The 22,143-nt window shown below is 54.6% G+C and overlaps 1 protein-coding gene across 1 annotated transcript in view; it reads right to left on the bottom strand.

Moving 5' to 3' along the window:
• Positions 1–8,368: 8,368 nt before the first annotated feature.
• The window catches only part of IL6R (interleukin 6 receptor), a 41,335-nt gene continuing 27,560 nt past the window's right edge, over positions 8,369–22,143 (bottom strand). The window contains exons 9-12 of the mRNA XM_035009569.1: positions 20,842–20,888; positions 19,633–19,702; positions 16,439–16,532; positions 8,369–11,732 (exon numbers count right to left, since the gene is read on the bottom strand). Of these exons, the coding sequence (XP_034865460.1) occupies positions 11,486–11,732; positions 16,439–16,532; positions 19,633–19,702; positions 20,842–20,888 (458 nt within the window). The 3' untranslated portion in view covers positions 8,369–11,485. The remainder of the gene's footprint in view (positions 11,733–16,438; positions 16,533–19,632; positions 19,703–20,841; positions 20,889–22,143) is intronic.

The raw sequence follows: 22,143 nt of genomic DNA, 5'->3' as shown, positions 1-22,143 counted from the left end.
CAGGGGGCTGTAGGAGGAAGGAACGTAGTAGCCTGGAAGGGGGCTGAGCCGCTCTTCCCTTCCTAAGGTGGTGAGCCGGCCGACAATGGCAGAGGCTTCACCAGCAGCAGGCGCCCTGTGCTGGGAACACGGGCCTGGCAGGTGCCTCGGAGACGTCCCGAGTGGCTTCCCTGTGGGGCCTCCCGGGCCAGCTCATCTGAACCCCTGTGACACCTTTCCTCTCGGAGCTCCCAGTGCTTGGGCTTTTTGCCATTCTGTCTCAATACACACATTTTCCCATAGTCTCCTTTCTTTTCAGTTCCCTCTGTCTCCCAGAATCTTTTCGGGTTCCTCCTGAAGAGGAACCGTCCTCCAGCAGATGTGTGCCCCCTCGCCTGGAGTGTGGTGCCCTCGAGCTCCCTGCATCTGTGCTCCTCCTGTACCCCCCTTTTTAAAAAATGCTCTGCCCCGGCTCACTAGATGAATTTATGTAGTTGCTTCATTTCAGGCCTATAGGACATTTCTAGTTACTTTGCTACCATAGCGGTTTCTGTCAGGATGGATTTCAACCGGGGGAGTTGTATATTTAAATAAGCAGGAATAAGGGGTGGAGCAGTGTTAATCTGTGTAATAAAAGAAAATACTGCGGGGCGCCTGGGTGGCTTAGTCGGTTGCGGGAGACTCTTAATTTCGGCTCAGGTCCTGCTCTCAGGGTGGTGAGATCGAGCTCAGCGGGGAGTCCGCTGGAGTTCCTCCCTCCCTCTCCCTTTGCCCCTCCCCCATTCATGCTCGCTCTCTCTAAAATAAATAAATTTTTTTTAAAGGAAAATACGGATATGCCTGCTTTCTATCCAGAATTACTTTCTCAAGCATTTATAAAAAGAACCTTTATTCTTTGCTCAGTCGTTATTCATTTATTGGCCTCTTCCGTCGGATGGGGAGGTGGGCAAAGTTTGGGGGACGGGTGGGGAAATAGTCCTAATTTGTTAATTGGATTATTTCACTGCTCTTACCCTGTTAATGGCCATTGTGAGTGAATGTTCATACTTGATTCAGAAGAACTGAGCATCTGAGATATTCTTCGAGCAAGGGTGGCCTTTCTGTTCCATTAAAATGTGCTTTTTCAGTCAAAGGTAATGCCTCATTTTTCCATCAGTCTGGGGGAAAACGAAGACGTCGGCGTTTCGTCTCCCCGCTCACACCCTTGTAGTAGTTGGCAAAACCACTGTGACGCTTTCTCACGGAGGTCGGCTCTCTCCTGTTCCATAATCCGTACTGTTTTGGCCTTCGGTCTCTAGAATATCACTCTTTATTCTGGTCTCCGATTCGTGTGCCCCATTAACTTGTACTTGGAGACGCTGGGCCTCACTTCACCCTCCTTGATCGCCGGCCCTGCAGGAAGGACGAGACGGTGCGTCGCTGCCACCTGGCGGGGACAGAGCGAATGGCCCGGGAACGCAGGCGCGCGGCGGGGAGGGTTCCCGGGGCGTTTCTGGTACAGCCCACGGCGGGGGGCAGTGATGCGCGGCAGTTGCCATCTTGAGACCTGGCCTCTCCTGCGGAAGGCTGATGTGCAGGCCCCTGGGCGGCGGGTCGTGCCATCGTGTTTTAGGGAGCATGCCGGCAGCAGATCCTTGAGATCATTTTGTCACGTTCCTAACCATTCAGTTATTTTGTTAGAGGCTTTAACGTGTTAACTAATACCTACGTCTGACTTTCGAAGCCATCTGAAGAGTGTATGGGATGCCAGCGCCCGTCTGCAGTGCTTTGGTAAATTGTATCCGAGAGGTTGTGTAAAATTTCTGGATGTCTGGCTGCAGCCAGCTACCCCACGCGCCCCCCGAAGATGCTCGCTGAGATGTAACTGCAAATAAACGCTGTTTCGAGAAAACCAGTGTGCTCGCTCCGACTCGGGTGAGCACCCCGTCCCCTTGTAGGTGCTTCCGCTCTCCTGCGGCCACTGCGCACGCAAGGCGGGACGGAACCGCTGGACCCACCAGAGCTCGTCTCACGCGGCTTCTTCCCAGTCGGACGTGGCCCTGGGAAGCTTCCCCCTCGGTTCCTTGGCATCTTCTCGAGCAGAGAGCTGTTTCCTTGGTCCTCAGCCCTTCCTCGGTAGCTGCGTGCGTCCTGCGTCCTGCGTTGAAAGTCGGCTTTCTTTCCCTTGTTATTCATACAGTCGCCCCGTCCCACCCGTGGGAGTTGATGCTCTAGTCTGTCGTGAAGCTTGAAATCTATAATTTTTTAAACTTCTACCAGGTGATTCTGATACCCAGCCACAGCTGAGCACCACCAATGGAAGCTACTATTTAGAAAAATGCAAATACATTCATTTGAGGTTCTAGAAGCTTCTAGAAGGTGGGATACTGAGTCAGGATCAAATTTTTAATTTCCATTAAACATTTACATAAGTTGCCACCAGGTGGTACGAGTGCCTGCCGTGTTTGCCCGTCTCTGTAACAGAAAAGGACATTTGCGTCGAGGACTGTTCGACACCCCCAGCCCCCACCCCCCGCCCCGCCCAGCAATCAGAGCAACGGTTTTCGGAGTCCAGGTGGCGCACACGTTTGTAAGATCCCAGGGTTCAGCGGCTCTTGTGTGTCGTTTGATCCCGATCCTGTGGAAGGTCGAGGTGTGAGCAATGAGGCTAGACCCTCACCACCACCTGCGCTGCTTAAACCAATGCTCCCGGACAGTATGTCTTCAATCCTCCTTAAGCTTGTGAGCCCAGCGGCAGCCTCATTTTCGGATCAGGACACTTGGAAGAGCCTAAGACCTTGTCCTGGGTCCGTCACGGAGTGCGTGCTGGGGTGCAGACCACAGCCTCCTGCTCGTTCCCGGCAAGACAGGAGCCCTGTAGAATCCCCACGTGTGAAGAACACAAACCAGTGGGATGAGGTTGTTAAACTAGCCACTTGGTTTTAGTTAAGTGAAAGATAAAGTTTTAAAGGGACACCTGGGTGGCTCAGTCGTTAAGCGTCTGCCTTCGGCTCAGGTCATGATCCTGGCGTCCTGGGATGGAGCCCCACAACGGGCTCCCTGCTCGGTGGGAAGCCTGCTTCTCCCTCTCCCACTCCCCCTGCTTATGTTCCCTCTCTCGCTGTCCCTCTCTGTCAAATAAATAAATAAAATCTTTAAAAAAAAAAGATAAAGTTTTAAAAAAAGCACGATAGCCGAGAATTGGAAGCAAACCAAGTGCCCACAGACAGACGGACGGAGAAAGCCAGAGTGCCGACCACACAGAAGGGAGTATCCGCCTCAAAGGAGGGAAATTCTGACACCTGTGACAGCGAGGATGAAGCTTGACAACGTTCTGTTGAGTGAAATGAGCCAGTCCCAAGAAGACAAATATTGTAAGATTCCACTTCTATGAGAAACCCAGTCAAATTCACAGAAACAGAATGGTGGGCACCGGGGCCTGGGGAGAGCAGGGAAATGGGGAGTTATTTAATGGCTCCGAGTTTTGGTTTTGCAAGCTGAAATGTTCCAGAGGTTGTGTACACAATAATGTAAATATACTTAACACCACTGAACTGTACTTAGAAATGGTTCAGTGGAGGGGCGCTTGGGTGGCTCGGTCAGTTAAGCATCTGCTTTCGGCTCAGGCTGTGATCTCGTGGTCCTGGGATCAAGCACCCACACCCCCATCAGGCTCCCTGCTCAGCGGGGAGCCTGCTTCTCCCTCCGTCTGCCTCTCCCCACCCACCTGCTCCTGTTCTCTTTCCCTCCCTCTCTCTCTCTCAAATAAATAGAGTCTTTTAAAAAAATGGTTCAGTGGGGCGCCTGGGTGGCTCAGTTGGTTAAGCGACTGCCCTCGGCTCAGGTCATGATCCTGGAGTCCCAGGATTGAGTCCCGCATCGGGCTCCCTGCTCAGCAGGGAGTCTGCTTCTCCCTCTGACCCTCCCCGCTCTCATGTGCTCTCTCTCATTCTCTCTCAAATAAATATTTTTTTTAAAAAAATGGTTCAATGGAAAATTTTGTTACATGTCTTTTACCACAGGGGAAAAAACCCCAAAAACAATGCCAGTCTCAGACATCCAGAGACCAATGCGCTCTCTCCCCATACGTGAGCCCCATGGACTCAGGCCGGGGAAGTAGAATTGGGTTGAGGTAAGGCGTCCACCACCGGACAAACCCATGCCGGGTCTGAGGGCCCATCCTATCCCCGGTGTGGGAGTGTCCACCCCAGAACAGGGTGGTCTGAAGCCCTGATAATCCACATGCTATCAGCTGTCGAGGAGACGCACTCAGAAGCATGTGGATTATTACTTCCAAGATCCCCAAGGAGCATCAGAATGACCTCCCCCACGTTGTGAATCATTGGGGTATGAGCCACTGCATCTTCTTGATTCGGGCTTAAAAGGCCTTCTACGGGGTATTATTTTAATGATTCAGATTGCCCTCCGATTTATGTTCATGAACAGGATTACTAGTTCGGATTAATTGAGGGAAAGATGCATTAGTGTGTGCCTGTGAAAGCTAATTAGATTGTCAAGGCATCGACCAGAGTGCTGTCCACAAGTGGGAATCGTGGTTTACACTGATGATAGTTAAGAAAGACTTGTTCAGGGGCACCCGGCTGGCTCAGCCAGTCATACATGCAACACCATCTCCAAGTTGTGAGTTCGAGCCCATTGTTGGGTGTGGAAATTACTTCAAAAGAATAAAATCTTTAAAAAGGGGGGCACCTGGGTGGCTCAGTCGTTAAGCGGCTGCCTTCTGCTCGGGTCATGGTCCCAGGGTCCTGGGATCGAACCCCATATCGGGCTCCCTGCTCGGCGGGGAGTCCACTTCCCTTCCCCTCCCTCTACCCCCCCATTCATGCTCTCTGTCTGAAGCTCTCTCTCTCAAATAAATAAAACCTTTAAAAACATAAAATAAAACAGGGGCGCGTGGGTGGCTCAGTCGTTAAGCGTCTGCCTTCGGCTCAGGTCATGATCCTGGGATCCTGGGATCAAGCCCTGCGTTGGGCTCCCTGCTCGGCGGGAAGCCTGCTTCTCCCTCTCCCGCTCCCCCTGCTTGTGTTCCCTCTCTCGCTGTGTCTCTCTCTGTCACATAAATAAAAGAAAGAGACATGTTTATATTCATTTTGGATTGTTTTAAATGGTATGTTTGCAAGTGAAACATTCTCCCCAAAGTCCTTGCATTTTTTTAAATGGAGAATGTCAAGGCTTTGGAAAGACTCACCTAAGACTCTGGGCAGCTTCCCACTGGCTGTCTCGCGGTCAGCTTTGCTTAACCTCTGGTCCCCACCTACTTCTCATACTTCTCAAGAAACAGTCTTCATAGACAGCACAGTGCGGCTGAGCTATGCCAAAACACAGGGTTTAGTGAAAAGCTTTCTTTAATTGTAAAAACATACATGCTCATGAAAAAATGTTTAATATGCATCAGAAAGTCATCTATCTATGTCGTCTTCAGTGACTTCCTAAAGTGACGTCCTTGCTTTTAGAATAGCACAAAATCGCTCAACCCAGTGTGTGTACAGGGCAGCCGCCAGCCCTCACCAGCGGCCCTGGGCAAGCCTGAGCCCATGCAGCCACTCTCCGCCCAGACCCGTCCACTGAACCCCACCACACACTGGCCATCCGCTCCTGGGGAGTGTTTGCTCCCACACTCTGGTGGATGGTCAGCATCCCGAGGAAGGGGCCGGTCCCTCCTGGGTCACTATGGCTCAGGACACTTTCCGTGAAAGTCTCACCATCCGAAGAGAACCAGCATTCACAGCATAGTGGCCATTACCTTCCAGAGAGAGTGGGCATAATGCGCACGTGGAGCATTTCAAGGAAGTTCACCCAAGTGTATACCAAGAAGCAGCAGGAGAAAATCAAACCATCCACTCAGAGTTCAGAGAGCTGGTACAGACTGGGGGGAAGTGGTTGGATTTGGTTTCTGATCAAGGGTCATTATGAGTAAGGACCTAGCTGCTGCCCCTCCCCTCTATACCTCATCTTTTGGGGTTTGGCTGCTTCGGGGACCTGCCTTTGTGGGCTCCCGACTCCCCCAGGCTTGGCTTCTTAGCCCTCGCTCACATGACAGGTGTGACAAACCAAATGGGGAATTGGGGGTGAGTGGGCCAGGACCCCGCCTGCAGGGGGCTGGAGAGGACCATCCCGGTGGTCACCAGTGCCGGGGGGCCTGAGCCACATGGGGAGGACAGCACTGCTCTTGGAGTCAGGCAGACCAGGTTTACGGCCTAGGTCAGCCTGTCTTGGACCCCGGCCCCCACCTCAGCCGCCTCACCTGTAAGCTGGCCAGAACACTTACCCGCAGCGCCGTTCAGATGAGAAAGAACATCCTGTTTGTGAAGCACGTGGTGGAGGGTCCACAAGCGGTAGCTATTATTATCAGCTCATTTTAACGGACCCTTTCTCTTTTCTACCAAAAAGCGGCCGTGGACTCCAGGTGACCAGCAGGGCTGGTGGTGTCCGCCTTTGCCGTGCACAGATTTTGTTTCCCGATTAACACCATGCGTTGTCTCGGAACCCCGCCTCCAGCCTCGTGGTCTGCCGCACAGGGACCCTCAACACGGAGGCACCGCCATCGTGAGTCAGAGGTCCGCGGCCGGAGCCCGAGCTGCTCCTGACCCTCAGACCTGTCCGTGGAAACGATCCGCCAAAGGACGCCACGTCCTCATGTGGGACGCCCCCAGCACCCACCTCATCCCAGAAATGGCCACGGTCACCCCTGGGGTTCAGGAGCACCTTCCTCGGAGCCATCTGGGGGGTTACTTAGCTTTCTGCGCCCACGTCACACCTACTGAGCAGGAGTCCCTGCTGAGCCCCGCTCCTCACCGGTGTGGGTTTGCGCCCTGCGGGCCGGTGTGTGCAGGCTGCCGCCTGCCCCCCACTTCTCCGTTCTTCCCTTGCTGGCCACAGACTCCAGGGTGTCGCGCTTACAACATTCAACATTTCAAAATCCCTATTGCACAGCACTTCAACTTAAAAACCAAAATAATGTGCAACTGTCTTCCCGATGAGTCCCGTTCTTTAGAAAATCGTAACGAAGCTTCCGTTTCGCAGTAAAGTACTTGTGAACGCTGGCAGACGTATTAAGCAATTTGAAGTTAAATTAGAAGAGCATCCTTAACCGAGTATTACACACATCCACAGTATGAACGTCTCATGATTTTACTGAAAAACTTAATTTTACCCACGTTTTGGACTGTCATCTAAAACTACTGGTATGAAATAAGACATGGCTAAGGTGTCGTCTTGTCTGGTTGTGAGTGACAAGCAGGGACTTCCATAAGACACTAGGGATTGGTCAGCATTTAAAGGCCAGTGCAGGGCTCAAGGTCACCAGCCATCACCACGCGTGCACAGGCCCCACAGCCGGCCGGCCCGGCCCCCACCGTGCCCCGGGGCCACCCCGAGCCCCAGCTGCCCTCGAGCACCGCCCGGCTGCGGCCAAAAGCTTGGCGGAAAGCTTCCTGCTTCTGGCCGGCACTTCTCTCCGACATGGAGAAAGTCCTGGTCTCCTTCTGCTTCGACAAAGAGGAAAGAAAGTGCTTTCCTCAGCGGCCGGCCCAGCAACTGGGTGCTCTCGGCCGTCCCCTGTGAGGACCACCCGCCGCTCTCCCGGTTCTGGCGGAAAGAGCATCGTGACCATGTCAGCCCGACAGCAACGCTGTGCGGAGGGAGGTTCCTCCTTCCATTTCCTGTCCTGGTGCCCACTCCTGTGCCCCTGCTCAGCCCACACAGCCCAGCCACCAGGGAGACATCTGTTTCCTGTGGCACTTTCTGCAAGACGGGGACCGACCTCGAGGAGACGGGGGGTCGGCAGGCCAGCGCCGTGGCTCCCGTGGGGCTCAGGCAGGGCCTCCGGCTTCCAGTCTGACGTACGGAATCTCTGGGCTCCCCAGCCTGGAGCCGCCTGCTAACTCCAGTCCGCAGGCAGCCACACGATGGCTCTCCTCTGTTTGGAAGCCGCGGATGGCCGCGACCCGAGGTTTTCCTGCCAGAGACCCTTTCCAAGAGGGGACAGATTGAGGCTGCCGCTCAAGAGGGCAGGGTCGCCTTTGTGATGTGGCTCACACCCCCTGTTCAGTAAACAGTCTCCTGATGAATAGCTGCCCGTCCTCTTCCTTCCCCACACGCCCACCCCCCGGCCGTGATGCTAAACGTGGCAGAAGTGCCCACGCCCTTCCAGAAACCCCAGGACTCATTTTGGGAAACATTTTCATAATTAAAGTCTTTTGAGAAATTGCTATTGTTTCTGGAACCTACCTCTTTCTAGAGGTAACTCAATCGTGCCGTGGGGGAGGCCCACCCCAAACGGTCCTGCTTAGTCTTAAGCCCACGTTTCTCCAATCCTTCCCTCTTGAATTGGGCACGTCTTTCCTCCAAACGGCCCGGGTGCCCAAAGCATAATTACGTCTCCAGCACATTTTTAGAAATTATTTATTTCAAACATTTACAATTTTCGCTTCGAATGGAAAATAGCTGATAAAAAGAAAAATACTGAAAAACATTATACTGACCCTTTGCCCCACATACAGACATCAGCCTTTGGTATTTGCTTTCAGGTAATTAGGTAAAAAATAAAAACAAAAATTAAAACTATTTTTCTCCAAAAAAGCTGAGGTATTGTATTTAACGGGTGTGTGATCCCCATCCAAACGTGGTGTCTCTGCTAATTCACAGCCTTGCTACGTGCTGTTCCAGTGCTCTTTCTACAGCAGACCTTCATCTGAGCACATGTTCATAAAACCGACAGCGTTCTTTAATAATCAGTAAGGTTGTCATAGAAACTCCCCGGCTCTGCCACCAGGCCACACGGAGGACGTGATGCTGGAGGGACGCAGGGGACACGTGGGGGACAGACGCCGAACCAGCTGGCCTGCCTCCCAACAACAGCCCCGCTGCCACCTGCCACGTGAGAAAGCCGGCGTGGCCTCTGAAGGCCCCCCGTGACCCCTGCTTCTCCAGATGAAGACCCATTTCTCACCAACTCCACCTGAAACTGGAGGACAGACTCTTCCCCAAGCGAGTCAACCTTCAGTACCTTTGAAGAGGCAAGACGATCCTGAACGTTCTGCAGGAAGCCCGGAAACCATGACCAGGCCCAGCCTACCCCACACGGCTCTGCTCACCACCAGGTGGGCTCCCGAACCCTTATCAAGGTGTCCCGCCCCCAGGATAGCAGGGAACTGGCAGAGGTTCTGTGAGCCCAGAGACCAGCAAACAGGCCTCAAGGGCAAGACCTCATCAGAACAAAGAGCTCTCGGGGTCACCGAAGGCTTTGTAGGTCCATTCAATGCTACCCCCTTGACATTTCAAAAAAGTTTTCATTAATGCTACAAGAATTACTGAGCACATTTAGACCCTGAAAAGCTGAAAAACCAGCTTTTCCCACCCAGCAGGAGGAGCTGTCCTCTCGGTCTGGCTGTGCTGCAGGCCAGGTGGGTAACATCTGCCGAGGAGGACAGGCAACAGGTGCCCTGCCGGACCCAGGGGCGGTGACCACGGGTAGGAGCGCGCTCACGGCCCGCGGATTTGAGCACAGAGCTTAGCGGTGCACCTGCGCTCACAGGGCACAGCCTGCAACCCACAGAAAAACCCTCTTCCTTCATTTTCACTAGCTTATATAGACATAAAGGGGAAAAAACCCTCTCCAATACAGGAAAAAAAAAAAAAAGGCAGTTTCATTACAATAATAATGAAAGCAATAACAGTTGGGAGATCAAAGCTGGCGGCTCTCAGCAGCCAGGCGCTGCCTGCTATCTGCCCGTCCATCTTCCACCATCTCGGCTCCAGTAAAACCTAACCTGCCAAGAGGTAAAGACCTTTCTCGTGCACATTCTCGTTTTGCATATTTCCCTTTAATGGCATTTTTGCTGTTCTCAAGAAACTTTAGAGAAAAACAACAACAAAAGCCACCTGCCTAACTTAGGTCAACCAAAGACTGGTTGCCTAGAACAGCAGCAGGGCCTGAGATTTACGGACTCGGGCAGCGCAGCCTGACCCTGGCGACCGGTAAGGACACCGGTCATTTTCATCCTCTCACCACCTGTCTGGTGCTGGTGGTTGTCTGTCTAAAAAAGCAGGCTACTAGAAAAGTCTGTGGTCTGGTACATGTTCAGCGGTGGTTACGAGGCTGCCTGTAACCACAGCTTCATTCTGGGCCACCCCATGCTGCTCGAGGGCCCTCGTTTGGGTGACCACACGCATCCCTGAACTGTCAAAGCCCGGACTCGCCACGAGGGCGCTGGTGAGGCCACGTGGCCACAGTCAGCGGGTGCTCTGATCCTAGCTGGGCTGAATCAAATCGAGGAACTAAGAAGACCCCGCGGTGGGGGACTCTGTAGGGAGCCCCCTCCCACAACCAAGGGCTCGGGGGTGGGGGCCGGACACCCTCTCCGCTGCCCCAGCCTGGCGGGGTAAGCAGCTGCTTTCCCCAGGTTAAAGGAGACAGACTATGTTCTCACTTTTTAAGACAAAAACAAGATGTAGAATGAAACCAGACTCTCTGCTCTAAAAGGAAAATTATCTTTTCTCCTCCTTTTTCACTTGACTCAATTTTGTGCTAAACAAGGTTATTGTGCTTTTCCCCCAAGTTACTCATATACTGACACTCAGCGAATACTGGCCCTCCCACCCTCAAAGATAAAACAGCAGTTTTGGGGGTTTTTTTTAAGAAAAACAAGTTAAAATACATTCTTGCCGGGTTCTTTGTCTTTTCACATAACCTTCCCTTGTTTCTCAGGCTCAGCTGAAAACAAGGTAGAAGAACAGCAGTTGCGACCCCCACCCCCCGGCAGAAGCCCCTGCCAGGCCTCCTCGTGGGGGAGCAGGGTGGGGAGACAGGGAAGCTGGCTTCCAGAGGCCGGGTCCCCGGGCAGTGCCACCCCTGGGGAGGACACGGAGGCCTGTCTCCCCACGACCGTCCCCTCTCTTCTCTGCTTCTCTCCTCCTGAAGTCCTGGGATCCAAAGAGGGAAGTCGAGCCAGCGCACCTGCTCTGGATTCAGCAAGTGCCTGGGATCGCCATTCACATTTAGCAAAATGCTAATGAGGAACTAATTACAATTCCATTTCAAACCACCAGGCCCTGAGATACTAGGCGACCCGCTGTGCTATTTTCAGGTGTGGGGGAGAAAGGCAGGTGCTTCTCCCATCCTCAGGCCTGGAAAGGCTGAATTGCCAAGGCACGCAGGGTCCAAGAACTGAGGCTGGAAGGCGGAGCTGCTCGGCAGGCCAGGAGGTGCCCGGGGAGTCTCGGCTGGAAGTCCGTCCCGCCTGGCGCAGAGGAGTCTGGCTGCGTGGGAGGCCGGCAGCTCGTCCACCTGAGTGTTCAGCACGATGGTGGCCTGCCTCCTCCGGGGGTCGACCCCCTAGGCACTTGGGAAAGGGCAGTTCCAAGACTCAGCACCTCTTCCTTCTGGACAGAGGCAGCAGCCCTGTTTCGGGACGTGAAGCACCTTCCGTGAGGCCCCGGCACCTGAGATGAGCCAGTTTGTGCTTCGTCACTCACGAGGCTCGGAGGCCTGGCAGCCCGCCCGCCGCTATCTGGGGAAGAAGTAGTCTCTGTTGCTGATGTCGTAAGGGCTCTGTGGGCCCCTGGCATCCGGTCGGCTGTGCCTCGAGGTGCTGTCCGACCCGAGGCTGCTGGGGGACACCGGCGGGGAGATGAGGGGCACCAAAACCGGGGTGGGCTTGGGCCTCTCGGGGACCAGCTGTCCCAGCGAGTACGGCGGGTGTACGCTCGCCTTGCCTTCCTTCCGCGTGTGCAGCTTCCACGTCTTCTTGAACCTTCACAGGGACAAAGACAAACCACACAGGTGCTTAGCTCCCCCTGTGACAAGCCCGAGTGAAGAAGGGCAGCTCTCTGCTCAAAACGGGGAAAACCATCCATTCCATCACCAGGGGTTACGCGATACTATTTCAAAAACACTCGGGGGGGCAGGTACGTATTGTTGGTCCCGTTGACAAATGGGGAAACTGAGGCCTCTGTGGCCATGAGCATCCCTTTATGGCACTAGGGACTTAATTGGTCCTGTTCCAGAGGCTGCCCACAGGTACACATCATGGGTCCCAAACCCATTTACCTAAAAAACAGGGTGTTCTCTCCGTGTGGAAGGAAAAGGGGCCTCCCGCCTCTGGGTCAGGCAAAGGCGGGCGGGGGCAGGTAACTGGCAGCGGGTCAGGGCTGCCCACTCCCACAACAGCCCTGCCCCTCCTCTTGCTTCCAACCCCCCGGCACCTTGGCGGGTCCTCACAGACCCTGCCGTGGGTACCACGCGGGTACAAGTGACTCATCTGGCAGGAAGGGGACGCCAAACAGGAAGGAGATAGACATCTCTCTGATCGCAGCTCCCCTCGCCTGCTCGGCGCTGGGCCCACAGCCAGGGCTCAGGAACCAAGAAAAGTCACTCGGCCAGCCAGAGACGTGAGCCGGGGATAGTCATCTCCAGAGCCGCGTCGGGGCCCCTGGACCCTGCCCCGGTTCCCCACCGTCGCCCACCGACCCCAGGGTGGGGCCACGTGCCTCCCTCGGGCCCACCTCACATCAGCCGCTCCAGGAAGGGCTTGGAGGGAGGAGGGAAACCAAGGTCAAAAGCAAGGTCTGGGGTTTTCCTTGGGTTTCTTTTTATATCAACAGGCTACTCCTGTCCTGGTGACGATAAATCACGGACAGCTGGCTCCACATCCGCCACTGGCATCGAGCCTGTGATCCCAGTGGAAGAAACAGTGTGCGGGGCGTGACTGCAGGTCCCCCCTCGCCACGACGGGCACCCAGCGCAGCAGGGGCTCCCGCCACGGCGCCGGGCCCTCAGGGGAGCCACCTCCCTCCGGACACAACGGGGGGCAGTCAGGACACTCGGGGTTTCCACGTACTCAGACCCTCTGACCCAGGAATTTCACTTCTGGGAATACACCCTAAGGAAACTGCAGAGCTGCGGGAAAAGCTTCCTGCACAAGGCCGTTCCACACAGTGTTGTCCGTAAGAGCAAAACCAGCTAAGCCCCCGCAGCTGAGGCTGGTGCATGAGCCTGGGCAGACCAGCCTGGCGGCGCCTGCAGCCGAGGTAAGTGAGCGCTACAGAGAAGCGAAATGAGGCGGAAGCATGCTTATGTTATAGCTGATGCTAAAGGTAAAAGGCAGGACTCAGTTGTAGATGCAGAGTCATCACGGCGACATAAAAACAAGAAACTGGGCCAAGGAAAGAGCCTCGGGAAGCTCACCCAAACGAACACGTCTCGATCTGGACGCGGGTTGCAAGGGTGTGCTCACTTTGTGCATGCTCGTGGAGCTGCACAGGACCTGAGTTTCCTGTTTGCTGGAGTTTGGTCACATTTACGTTTTAAAAATTAACAGCGGCTGTCTGGATAATGTATGATTTTTTTCTCCTTTCTAGTTGTCACTATGTAGCAAATAAGCATATATCACAATTTCAGTCTATCGACATTAGTTAACCCACACGGAAAGCAGAATCTGACCTCCTTTTTACAAAGCAGGTAACTGGATGAGTAACTGAGAAAGACGAGCTTTTCTTCTTTTGAGATACTTTGAGTTGGGGCGCCTGGGTGGCTTAGTTGTTAAGCGTCTGCCTTCGGCTCAGGTCATGATCCCGGGGTCCTGGGATCGAGCCCCACATCAGGCTCCCTGTTCCACGGGAAGCCTGCTTCTCCCTCTCCCACTCCCCCTGCTTGTGTTCCCTCTCTCACTGTGTCTCTCTCTGTCAAACAAATAAATAAAATCTTAAAAAAAAAAAAAAAAGAAATACTTTGAATGAGACGCTTCCTAAAAATCACTAAGCTCAAAGCGACTTCGGAAGCAGCTGGGCTCGGGGAGTCCACAGCGGGCGCTGCTCTGGCCTGAGTGGGGGTCCGGGAGGGCCAGGGGCTAGAGAGGGTGGGGCCTTGCTGCCCGGCCTCATACACCTCAGCCCCTGCCTTCTGTCTGCTGTACGTATTTGTGCTTCGTGACGTTTTACTTAAAGAAAAGGCTCTGCAGCTAAAACAAAATTTTAGAAACATTTAGAACAACTGTCACTCTTTTAAACAAGTGACATGGAGAAACCAAGCCCTAGTGAGAAGTCCACGGACACAGCCACTCCCGTGGCCACCAGGGGCGCCCCGTGTTTTCAGTGGTTTTAAACAATTGGAATGAGACGCAGAGTTGATTCACGATGATTTAAGCAGGCATGCCTAAAACAGGAAGTCCTCACTCAAACGCCACTCCATTCCCGAAAAATATGCAGAAAAGTAACTCTCAGCTTTGAAAATCCTGTGTCCCGCGCCTCGAGGCGTGAGCTGCAGGAGGAGCGCGGCGGGGTGTGGGCTGGGGGAACCGGCCCGAGTGAGAACACCTGCTTCAGAAGCTGCCACACCTGTTTCCAAAGGCACATTTAAATGTTTTTTAATTGTCACTAATGGTGGGAAAATTTTAGGAGATACTATGCTTTGCTTAAGACGCACAATAAATGTACTACCCAGAAAAACACGGTATGACGGGCGGGCAGGCTGTGCGTCGGCCGGCTGTGCGTTCCACCTGCCGGCGGCTGCCACGGCTCCCCCAAATTCCCAGCTTCCCCAAGTTTATACACCTTTCTCCACATGTGGGCTTTGGGGACATCATTTGAAATAACTGGCCTGTTCCCAAATACATTTGCTTAACACGAGAGAAAACAGAACCTCGCCAGGCTGGGAGACAAACCGCTGACGAGCGTCCACACAGGGCCCTCGCCCCGTCCGCGTCTCCAGGGCACCGGCTGCGTAGCAAGCAGCCCGTGTCCACGCACCATCCGCAGATTAGCAAACAAGGTTCATGAGGAACGGGGTGGTCAGTCCCAACCTAACACTTCTCCACCAGCGGCCCCACAGCACGCCGAGATGGCGCAGCGTGTTGACAAGGCCACTGGGCCCACCTGCTAGCCGACAGCAGGCCAGCCTGGTGGGCAGGGGCTCTGGGGCCACGGGTTCTAGTCCTGGCTCTGCTAGTAACAAGCTTGCATCCTTGGGCAAGTCATCTCACCTCTCAGAGCTGTTTCCTCATTTGCAAAACTAAAGAATTTGACAAACGGACCCGTAAGGCCCTATCCCAAGAGCAAGAGCTTTGGGCTGGAGTCGGCTTTCTCAGCACCAGCTGTCGTTACCCCGTTACCCCAAGCCTCCCAGCTCCTGACTCCTCATCTGCCCAGTGGAAACCCTGCCAGGGACTCTGTCGGGTCTGCGGTGGGTCCCTCGGAAGGCAGGAGGAAGAACGCAGCACGTTGGCACGGCCCCTCTCTGGTCCCCACAAGACAGTGAGCTCTCAGCCCCTCCACGGAGTGACCTCCACACACTCGGAGCCTCGTCTCCTGCACACCCTGCTCGCCTCTTCACTGGGGAATCAGAGTGGACACAACCCTGACCACCGTTTGAGATGTCACCTCGGTCATCTTCCAACCCACACCACCTTGGTGGCAAAGCTGGCTCAGAGTCTCTGTGGGGATCCCACGAGTGGGGGAGTCTCTCTACCCCTTCCTCCCCAGACACCGCTCACAGTCACCGCGAGAACCCCGGAAAGCCACACATGAGGGAGAAGAAGGAGGGACAGACTGAGGTTCCTCCTGCGCTCGTACTCGCTCCGTCGAGGGCCGCCATCTGCGCCAGGGCCTGGCCTGACCTCCTTTAGGTCTTCGGCACGTGCAAAACCGCAAGGTCCTGCACTGCAGTCGTGAGCTCCGGGTGTGTTCTTTACTGCCCCCGTGGGAGGAGCACCGCTGGCTGACGTCCCTGCAAGCTTGGGAACAGGGACAAAACCAACGGCCAACAGGAGAGAGAGAGAGAGAGATGGAGCAACGCGGGCATGGTGCCAATCACCGGCGCTGGAGGACAGGCCTGGACAGAGCACTGACAGGTGACCCTCTAGGTCCGCTCGTTTTGAGCTACGGGATATTCCCAAGGGGGTCTGGCCAGGCACCTCGGACTTGCCTGTTCACAGACTTCCGTGGCGTTTCTCACGCGGCCCTACAACCACGTCAGTGTGTGGCTCTTAGAGGACAAGCAAGGTCATATTACACGGCAGCCCCCGAGCCTGAGGGGCGTCCTCGGTGTCTGACAGACGCCACCCCCTCCGCTTCTATCAAGCAGGCTTCCCGGTCCCTCCGCGTCCACACAAGTTTTCAACCTCTGAATTCCACAGGGACTGTCACAGCCTCATCCGCGTCCCCCCTACTCACCGGCAGTGATCCGAACCGTCTACCAAACATGTCCGCCCAGGCTTCTCACAGGCACCTCAAACTCCACGCCCCCAAGCAGAATCACTGCCCCCCGTCGCCCCCCAGTCTCCGCGGGACTGACCCCGCCATCCACCCAGCTGCCGAGGCTGGAGACTTGAGGGGCACCCTGACTCACCCCCTTTCCTTCTCCTCATCTAATGTGTCATCCAATCTCGTCAGTTCCTCCTCTAATATACCCCAAATCAGCCCGAGGAGGAGGAGGGTGCCCCCCGGCCGCCCCAGCCCCGCTCACCTCAGGACGACGCCGATGCACAGGAGTGTCCCAAAGGCCAGGCTTCCTCCGGCCACCAGGAAGGCGGGCAGCGGCACCGAAGAAGAGTCTTGCACTAGGAGAAGGAAGACGAGGAGAAACAGGAGCAGGAAGAGGGAGAGAAACCACTCAGCTGGTACAGTCCAAAGCCGCAAAGGAACCTCCGTCCTAGAGGAGGAAATGCTCTGCGAACCAGCGGGCCGCGCGAAGGCCTGGCCAGCGTCCCGGCCCCAGCAAATCTGACCCCAGGACCCCACCACCTGGAGCCGCTCCGAGCTTCCAAGCTCCTGTGGCCGGACACAGACACCCACTCAGCGCGGCCTTCCTATGGGATTCAGCCTGTCCCCACAAGGCACAGGGGGTGCAAGACACCGAAGGCTCCCAGGATGTCACCAATGGCAGCCCCACTGAGGACAATGTCAGGAACTCGGGTTAAATCAAGTTTTCAGGGCGCCTGGGGGGCTCAGTTGTTAAGCATCTGCCTTCGGCTCAGGTCATGATCCCGGGGTCCTGGGATCGAGCCCCGCATCGGGCTCCCTGCTCAGCGGGAAGCCTGCTTCTCCCTCTCCCACTCCCCCTGCTTGTGTTCCTTCTCTCACTGTGTCTCTCTCTGTCAAATAAATAAAATCTTTTAAAAATAAAAATAAACAAAGTTTTCTCCAATGGGGTATCATGTCTTATCTGTCCCTCCACTTGGTCCCCAAGCAGCATGGAGCCCAATGTGGAGCTTGACCTCCTGACCCTGAGACCAAGACCTGAGCTGAGACCAAGAGTCAGACACTCAACCGACGGAGCTGCCCAGGAGCCCCTGGATCTTACATTCTAATCACGGGAAAGACAAACAAATGAATGTGTAATATGACCTCAGTAGTGACCGTGAAAATCAGAGGACGAACAGAGTGACAGCAGGGGAGCTCCATCAGACAGGGTGGCTGGGACAGGTTCCCTGACAAGGGGGCATCTGAGCAGAGACCTGGATGTGTAAAGAAGCTGACCTAATGGAGGCTGGAGGAAGAGCATGCAGGCAGAACAAAGCAGTATGTGCAAAGGCCCTGAGGCGGGCATGTGCTGAAGAGCAAGGAGGGCAGAGTGAGTGACAGGGAGAATAGGGGAGGTGAGGTCTAAGGATGGGGGCCTGGCCCCACAGAGACCAGAGATTGGACGTGTGATCTCAGAGTCACTCTGGCTGCTGGTCGGAAAAGAGTCTGTTGGGGGCTAACAGTGAAAGCCGGGAGACCAGCAGGCAGCTCCTCAAGTCCCACAGAGCAGGGGAGAGGCAGTGGCGGAGGGCCGAGGTGCTGGCGGTGGTGAGAGGGGCAGCTCCTGGATGTGTCTCCGCTAAGGGACTGGACACAGACGGGGGTAGAAGAGGGAGCATGCCTACCTCCAACCCCCCTCCAGCTTGAGCAACCCAGCAAATGTGTGCCAGTTACCAAGATGAGGAGGATGGAGGGGCGCCCGGGTGGCTCAGATGGTTAAGCATCTGCCTTCGGCTCAGGTCATGATCCTGGGGTCCTGGGATCAAGTCCCGCATCGGGCTCCCTGCTCAGCAGGAAGCCTGCTGCTCCCTCTCCCACTGCCTCTCTCCCTGCTCATGCTCTCTCTCTCTCTCTCTGTCTCTGTGTCTCAAATGAATAAATAAAATCTTTAGGGAGCCTGGGTGGCTCAGTTGGTTAAGCGACTGCCTTTGGCTCAGGTCATGATCCTGGAGTCACAGGATAGAGTCCCACATCGGGCTCCCTGCTCGGCGGGGAGTCTGCTTCTCCCTCTGACCCTCCCCCCCTCATGTGCTCTCATTCTCTCTCTCAAATAAATAAATAAAATCTTTAAAAATAAAATACCCCCTGCTTGTGTTCCCTCTCTCACTGTGTCTCTTTCTGTCAAATAAATAAATAAAATCTTTAAAAAAAAGGGGGGGGGTGCACCTGGGTGGCTCAGCCATTAAGCATCTGCCTTCGGCTCAGGTCATGATCCCAGGGTCCTGGGATCGAGCCCCGCGTCGGGCTCCCTGCTCGGCGGGAAGCCTGCTTCTCCCTCTCCCACTCCCCCTGCTTGTGTTCCCTCTCTCACTGTGTCTCTCTCTGTCAAATAAATAAATAAAATCTTTAAAAAAAAAAATAAATAAATAAATAAAATAAAATAAAATAAAATCTTTAAAAGAAAAAAAAAAAAGATGAGGAGGATGGAGAAGAACAGATTTGGGCCGGCAAGGGGAGGTGGCATCGAGGGTCTGTTTCAGACCTAAGTTTGAGATTTCAAGTGAGCCTCACACCAAGTGGACACGTCATCCAGGCCATTGGATAGTTGACTGGGTTACCAGACGCAGGATCTGAATTTGGGAGTCATCAGCCCACAGACAGCCTTTTACAGAGATGGGGCTAGATGAGCTCATCCTGCGAGGGCCCCTCCCCCACCGCAGCCCTGGAGCCAGCACCCTAGCCTCCCCTCCCCCCACACACCACTCAAGGCCACAGAACCTTCTGTGATTCCCCCAACTGGACATGCCCTCTGTTATCTCTAAGCTGCCCTTTGCTCTATCTCCGCCTCTGTTTGGCCTGTCTCCCAGCCCTCTGTTAACTTACACGGGCCTCTTTGTCTGAGCCTGAGGGCCCCCCCCCCCCGCCGCCCCCGCACAGCACAGCCCCGGAGACGGGGGAGGGGCTCACTCGCCTTGAGTCCCCAGCCCCAGGCAGTTAGCAGGGCTTGCCCCCGGGATGTGGGCCTGGACGGCCTGCGTGGGGGCAGAGGCCAAGGGCCTCCTCAGAACGCCAAGAGCCGTCAGACGCGGCTGCCCCAGGGCTGAGGCTCCAGAGTCCAGACCCCAGGAGGCCCGCACGTAGGGCAGACCCGTGACTCTTCCTGGTGCAGATGTTGGTAAGCTCTCCTGGTCTCGCAGGTAATAGGGAAGCAGAGCCCTGGAGTCAAGGGCACCCAAAAGAAAGGCTTCCCTCAACACGTTTTCCATTTCAGACTCCAGTAACGTTGTCTGTGGCCATGTATTCGTATTCTGGGCCAACTGAGGGACGTTTCACTGGTCAGCGCCGCTCTGCTTATGGTTCCCTCAGCATTTCTGCCGTTGCCCCTTTCCTTCTGCGGACTGGCCTTCTGGCAACATTTCCAAGTCAGAGGAGCATTCTGTGCCCCTTAGACCACCAGAAAAAATACCCGGTCCTTACCTGGGAGGCTGGTTGCATTTGCAGGATTTTTAGAGAGACTACTTTCATTGTCCTTGTTAGTAGTCAGTGCCTAAAAGAGAGAGTCCCCCGTCAGCCGGTTTCTGCAGATCCCACCATCATTTGGGCCCCAGCTCAGGCACCCCCTCCAAGACCATCTGCCCTCTGTCTCAGGGACCTCTCCATTCTGACCTGACACACTCAGCATCTGCACTCTTATTTACACTAGTTGTGCTACACCTTGCCTACTCAAGGTGGGACTTCTTCCCGTCTGCCTCTCCACCAAGAGCCGGGGGCGCAGCCCGTCCCCAGAGGAGATACTCAACAGACAGGCAAATGCAGCGCTGTCCCCCAGGTCCCACGCCAGGCCGTACGCACCACCATGTCCTGGGAAAACCACAGACTAGAATCCTGGGCCCACACTCACTAGCTCTGTGACCTTGGGCAGATTTTGGAACCCCTGTGGGTGTCACTTTCTTCCCTTCTAGGCACAGCCATCCTGGCTCTGAACCTCGTTATCATCAGGATGGAACAAGACTGCAGGTGCAAGCCCAGAGCAGAGCAGAGCTGGGCCAGCCCCCAGCGAGCATCCGTCCCCACCCCCTGGCTCGGGTGGGAGCGATGTGGATGCACCACATAGGCTTCCCCCGGGAGCCGCTTCTGCTGGTGCCCGGACAGCCCTGCGGATATGGGTAAGGAGCAAGGCCCCGGGCTCCCTCCCCGGGCCGCCTAGCTCCAGGAGGCGCTGAGCCTCGCAGCTCAGATGGCCTTTAGGGGATTGAGGACCACAGGAGGACATGCAGTTGGATGGGAAACTGGATTACCCCAAGATTTGTTAAGCAGCTTCGGAGGTAATCCTCTTTCCAGAAAATTAAGACACCAGGAGCGCACAGAGGAAGGGCTCGGATGAACTGAATCGGAGTCGCAAGCAAGGCCCTCAGTGGTGTCCACCAGTCCGGAGGTGAGACAGAAGCCACGAGACCCAGGGGTTCTGCAGGCCACTTGCATGCACCACCCTGGCCACAACAGATCCGGGACGACGGAACTGCCCTCACCCCGTTTTACAGAGGCTTGAAGACGACAGTAACGTCCACGGCCACAGCTCCAGTAAGTGCCAGAGCTGGGATCTGAACCAAATTTGGTCTGGTGCCAGCCCACAGTCCCCACGCCCGGGTGCTGCTACCCTGACCCCTTACGAGAACACGAGCTCACCTGCGTGGAAGACGACGCCTCGCTCTCAGCTGGAGGGCTCCTGGATTCTGTGGGGAAGAAGACTCACTATTAATGATCCACTGACCCTGAAGTCCCGTCTGACAGGCCTCAGAAGCAGAGAAGAGCTCATTGCCATGTTATTTAAGAGAGCTTTACGTTAGAAATAACCAAGTAGTCAACCCCAAGGGATTAGTCATATAAATGAGGATATACCCATATGTTGCAATAGTCTTTAAAAATATATTAGAAAAGGGTTGCCTGGGTAGCGCAGTCAGTCGAGTGTCCCACTCTTGGTTTCGGCTCAGGTCATGATCTCAGGGTCCTGAGATTGAGCCTCACATAGGGCTCCACACTCAGAGTGGAGCCTGCTTAAGACTCCCTCTCTCCCTCTCCCTCTACCCCTCCTCCTGCTCACATTCTCTCTCTCTCTCTCTCTCGCAAATAAAATCTTTAAAATAAATAAATAAATTAGAAAAACACTGAGGACATAATGTATGAAAAACACAAGACAAAGAAAGGCTCATGTGGTCTGATCCAAAGTCCCTAAAGAAACATATTTATATCATTATTTATTGAGTATTATACTATACACCATAACATATATTCACACACAGGAGAAAAAAAACACAAGGACACATCACCAGATATAAGCATTGTTAACATTTTAATGTTCTCCTACTCACCTTTTTGCAATAAAAAATATTTAAAGAAGTTCTCATTTGCCTGGGTGGGTTTGGTAGGCTTGGCCCAAGAAGGGACATGGTTCGGGCACACATGAGCACCCCCACCCCCCCGAGAGCATTATTTCTGCAGAAACCGGCCCTCCACCCCCAGCAGCAGGAGGTCAAGCATCGAAGCAAGAGCATGAATGCAAGGCCTGGCTCTGTGGCAAATGTGAGCCCAAGGGACTCAGAGCTGAGCTGTGACAGGCAACGGGTAGAATGCTCTGGATTTTAAAATATTTTCAGTCCATCATTTTTCCATCAAGAAGTTAAAAATACCACAGAAATGGTTTACACAAAGATGTGGAGCCTCTCTGAAGCAGGAGTGGACTAAGGGACAGAGGAGATGGCAGTACTGCTTTCTGCTTGGGAGAGAATTTCCAGCAGGACCGTGCCGTCCCCAGGAGGGGAGGAAACCACACACTAGTAGCCTGGACCGGACACCAGAGCACGCTCACCCTCCCCACTGTACAGAGGAAACAGAGTCCTAGAGTGGGAAAGCAACTTGTCCAAGATCACACAGCAGATCAGCCCCAAACTAGCCTCGGGGACTGGGAAGGACCCAGCCTGATTCCTTGGT

This window comes from Mirounga leonina, unplaced genomic scaffold (genome assembly GCF_011800145.1).
Source record: "Mirounga leonina isolate KUSES-001 unplaced genomic scaffold, KU_Mleo_1.0 Mir_154, whole genome shotgun sequence".
Classification (NCBI taxonomy): domain Eukaryota; kingdom Metazoa; phylum Chordata; class Mammalia; order Carnivora; family Phocidae; genus Mirounga; species Mirounga leonina.
The sequence above is the reverse complement of the archived record's forward strand: the minus strand, read 5'-3'. Positions and strand labels throughout refer to the sequence as shown.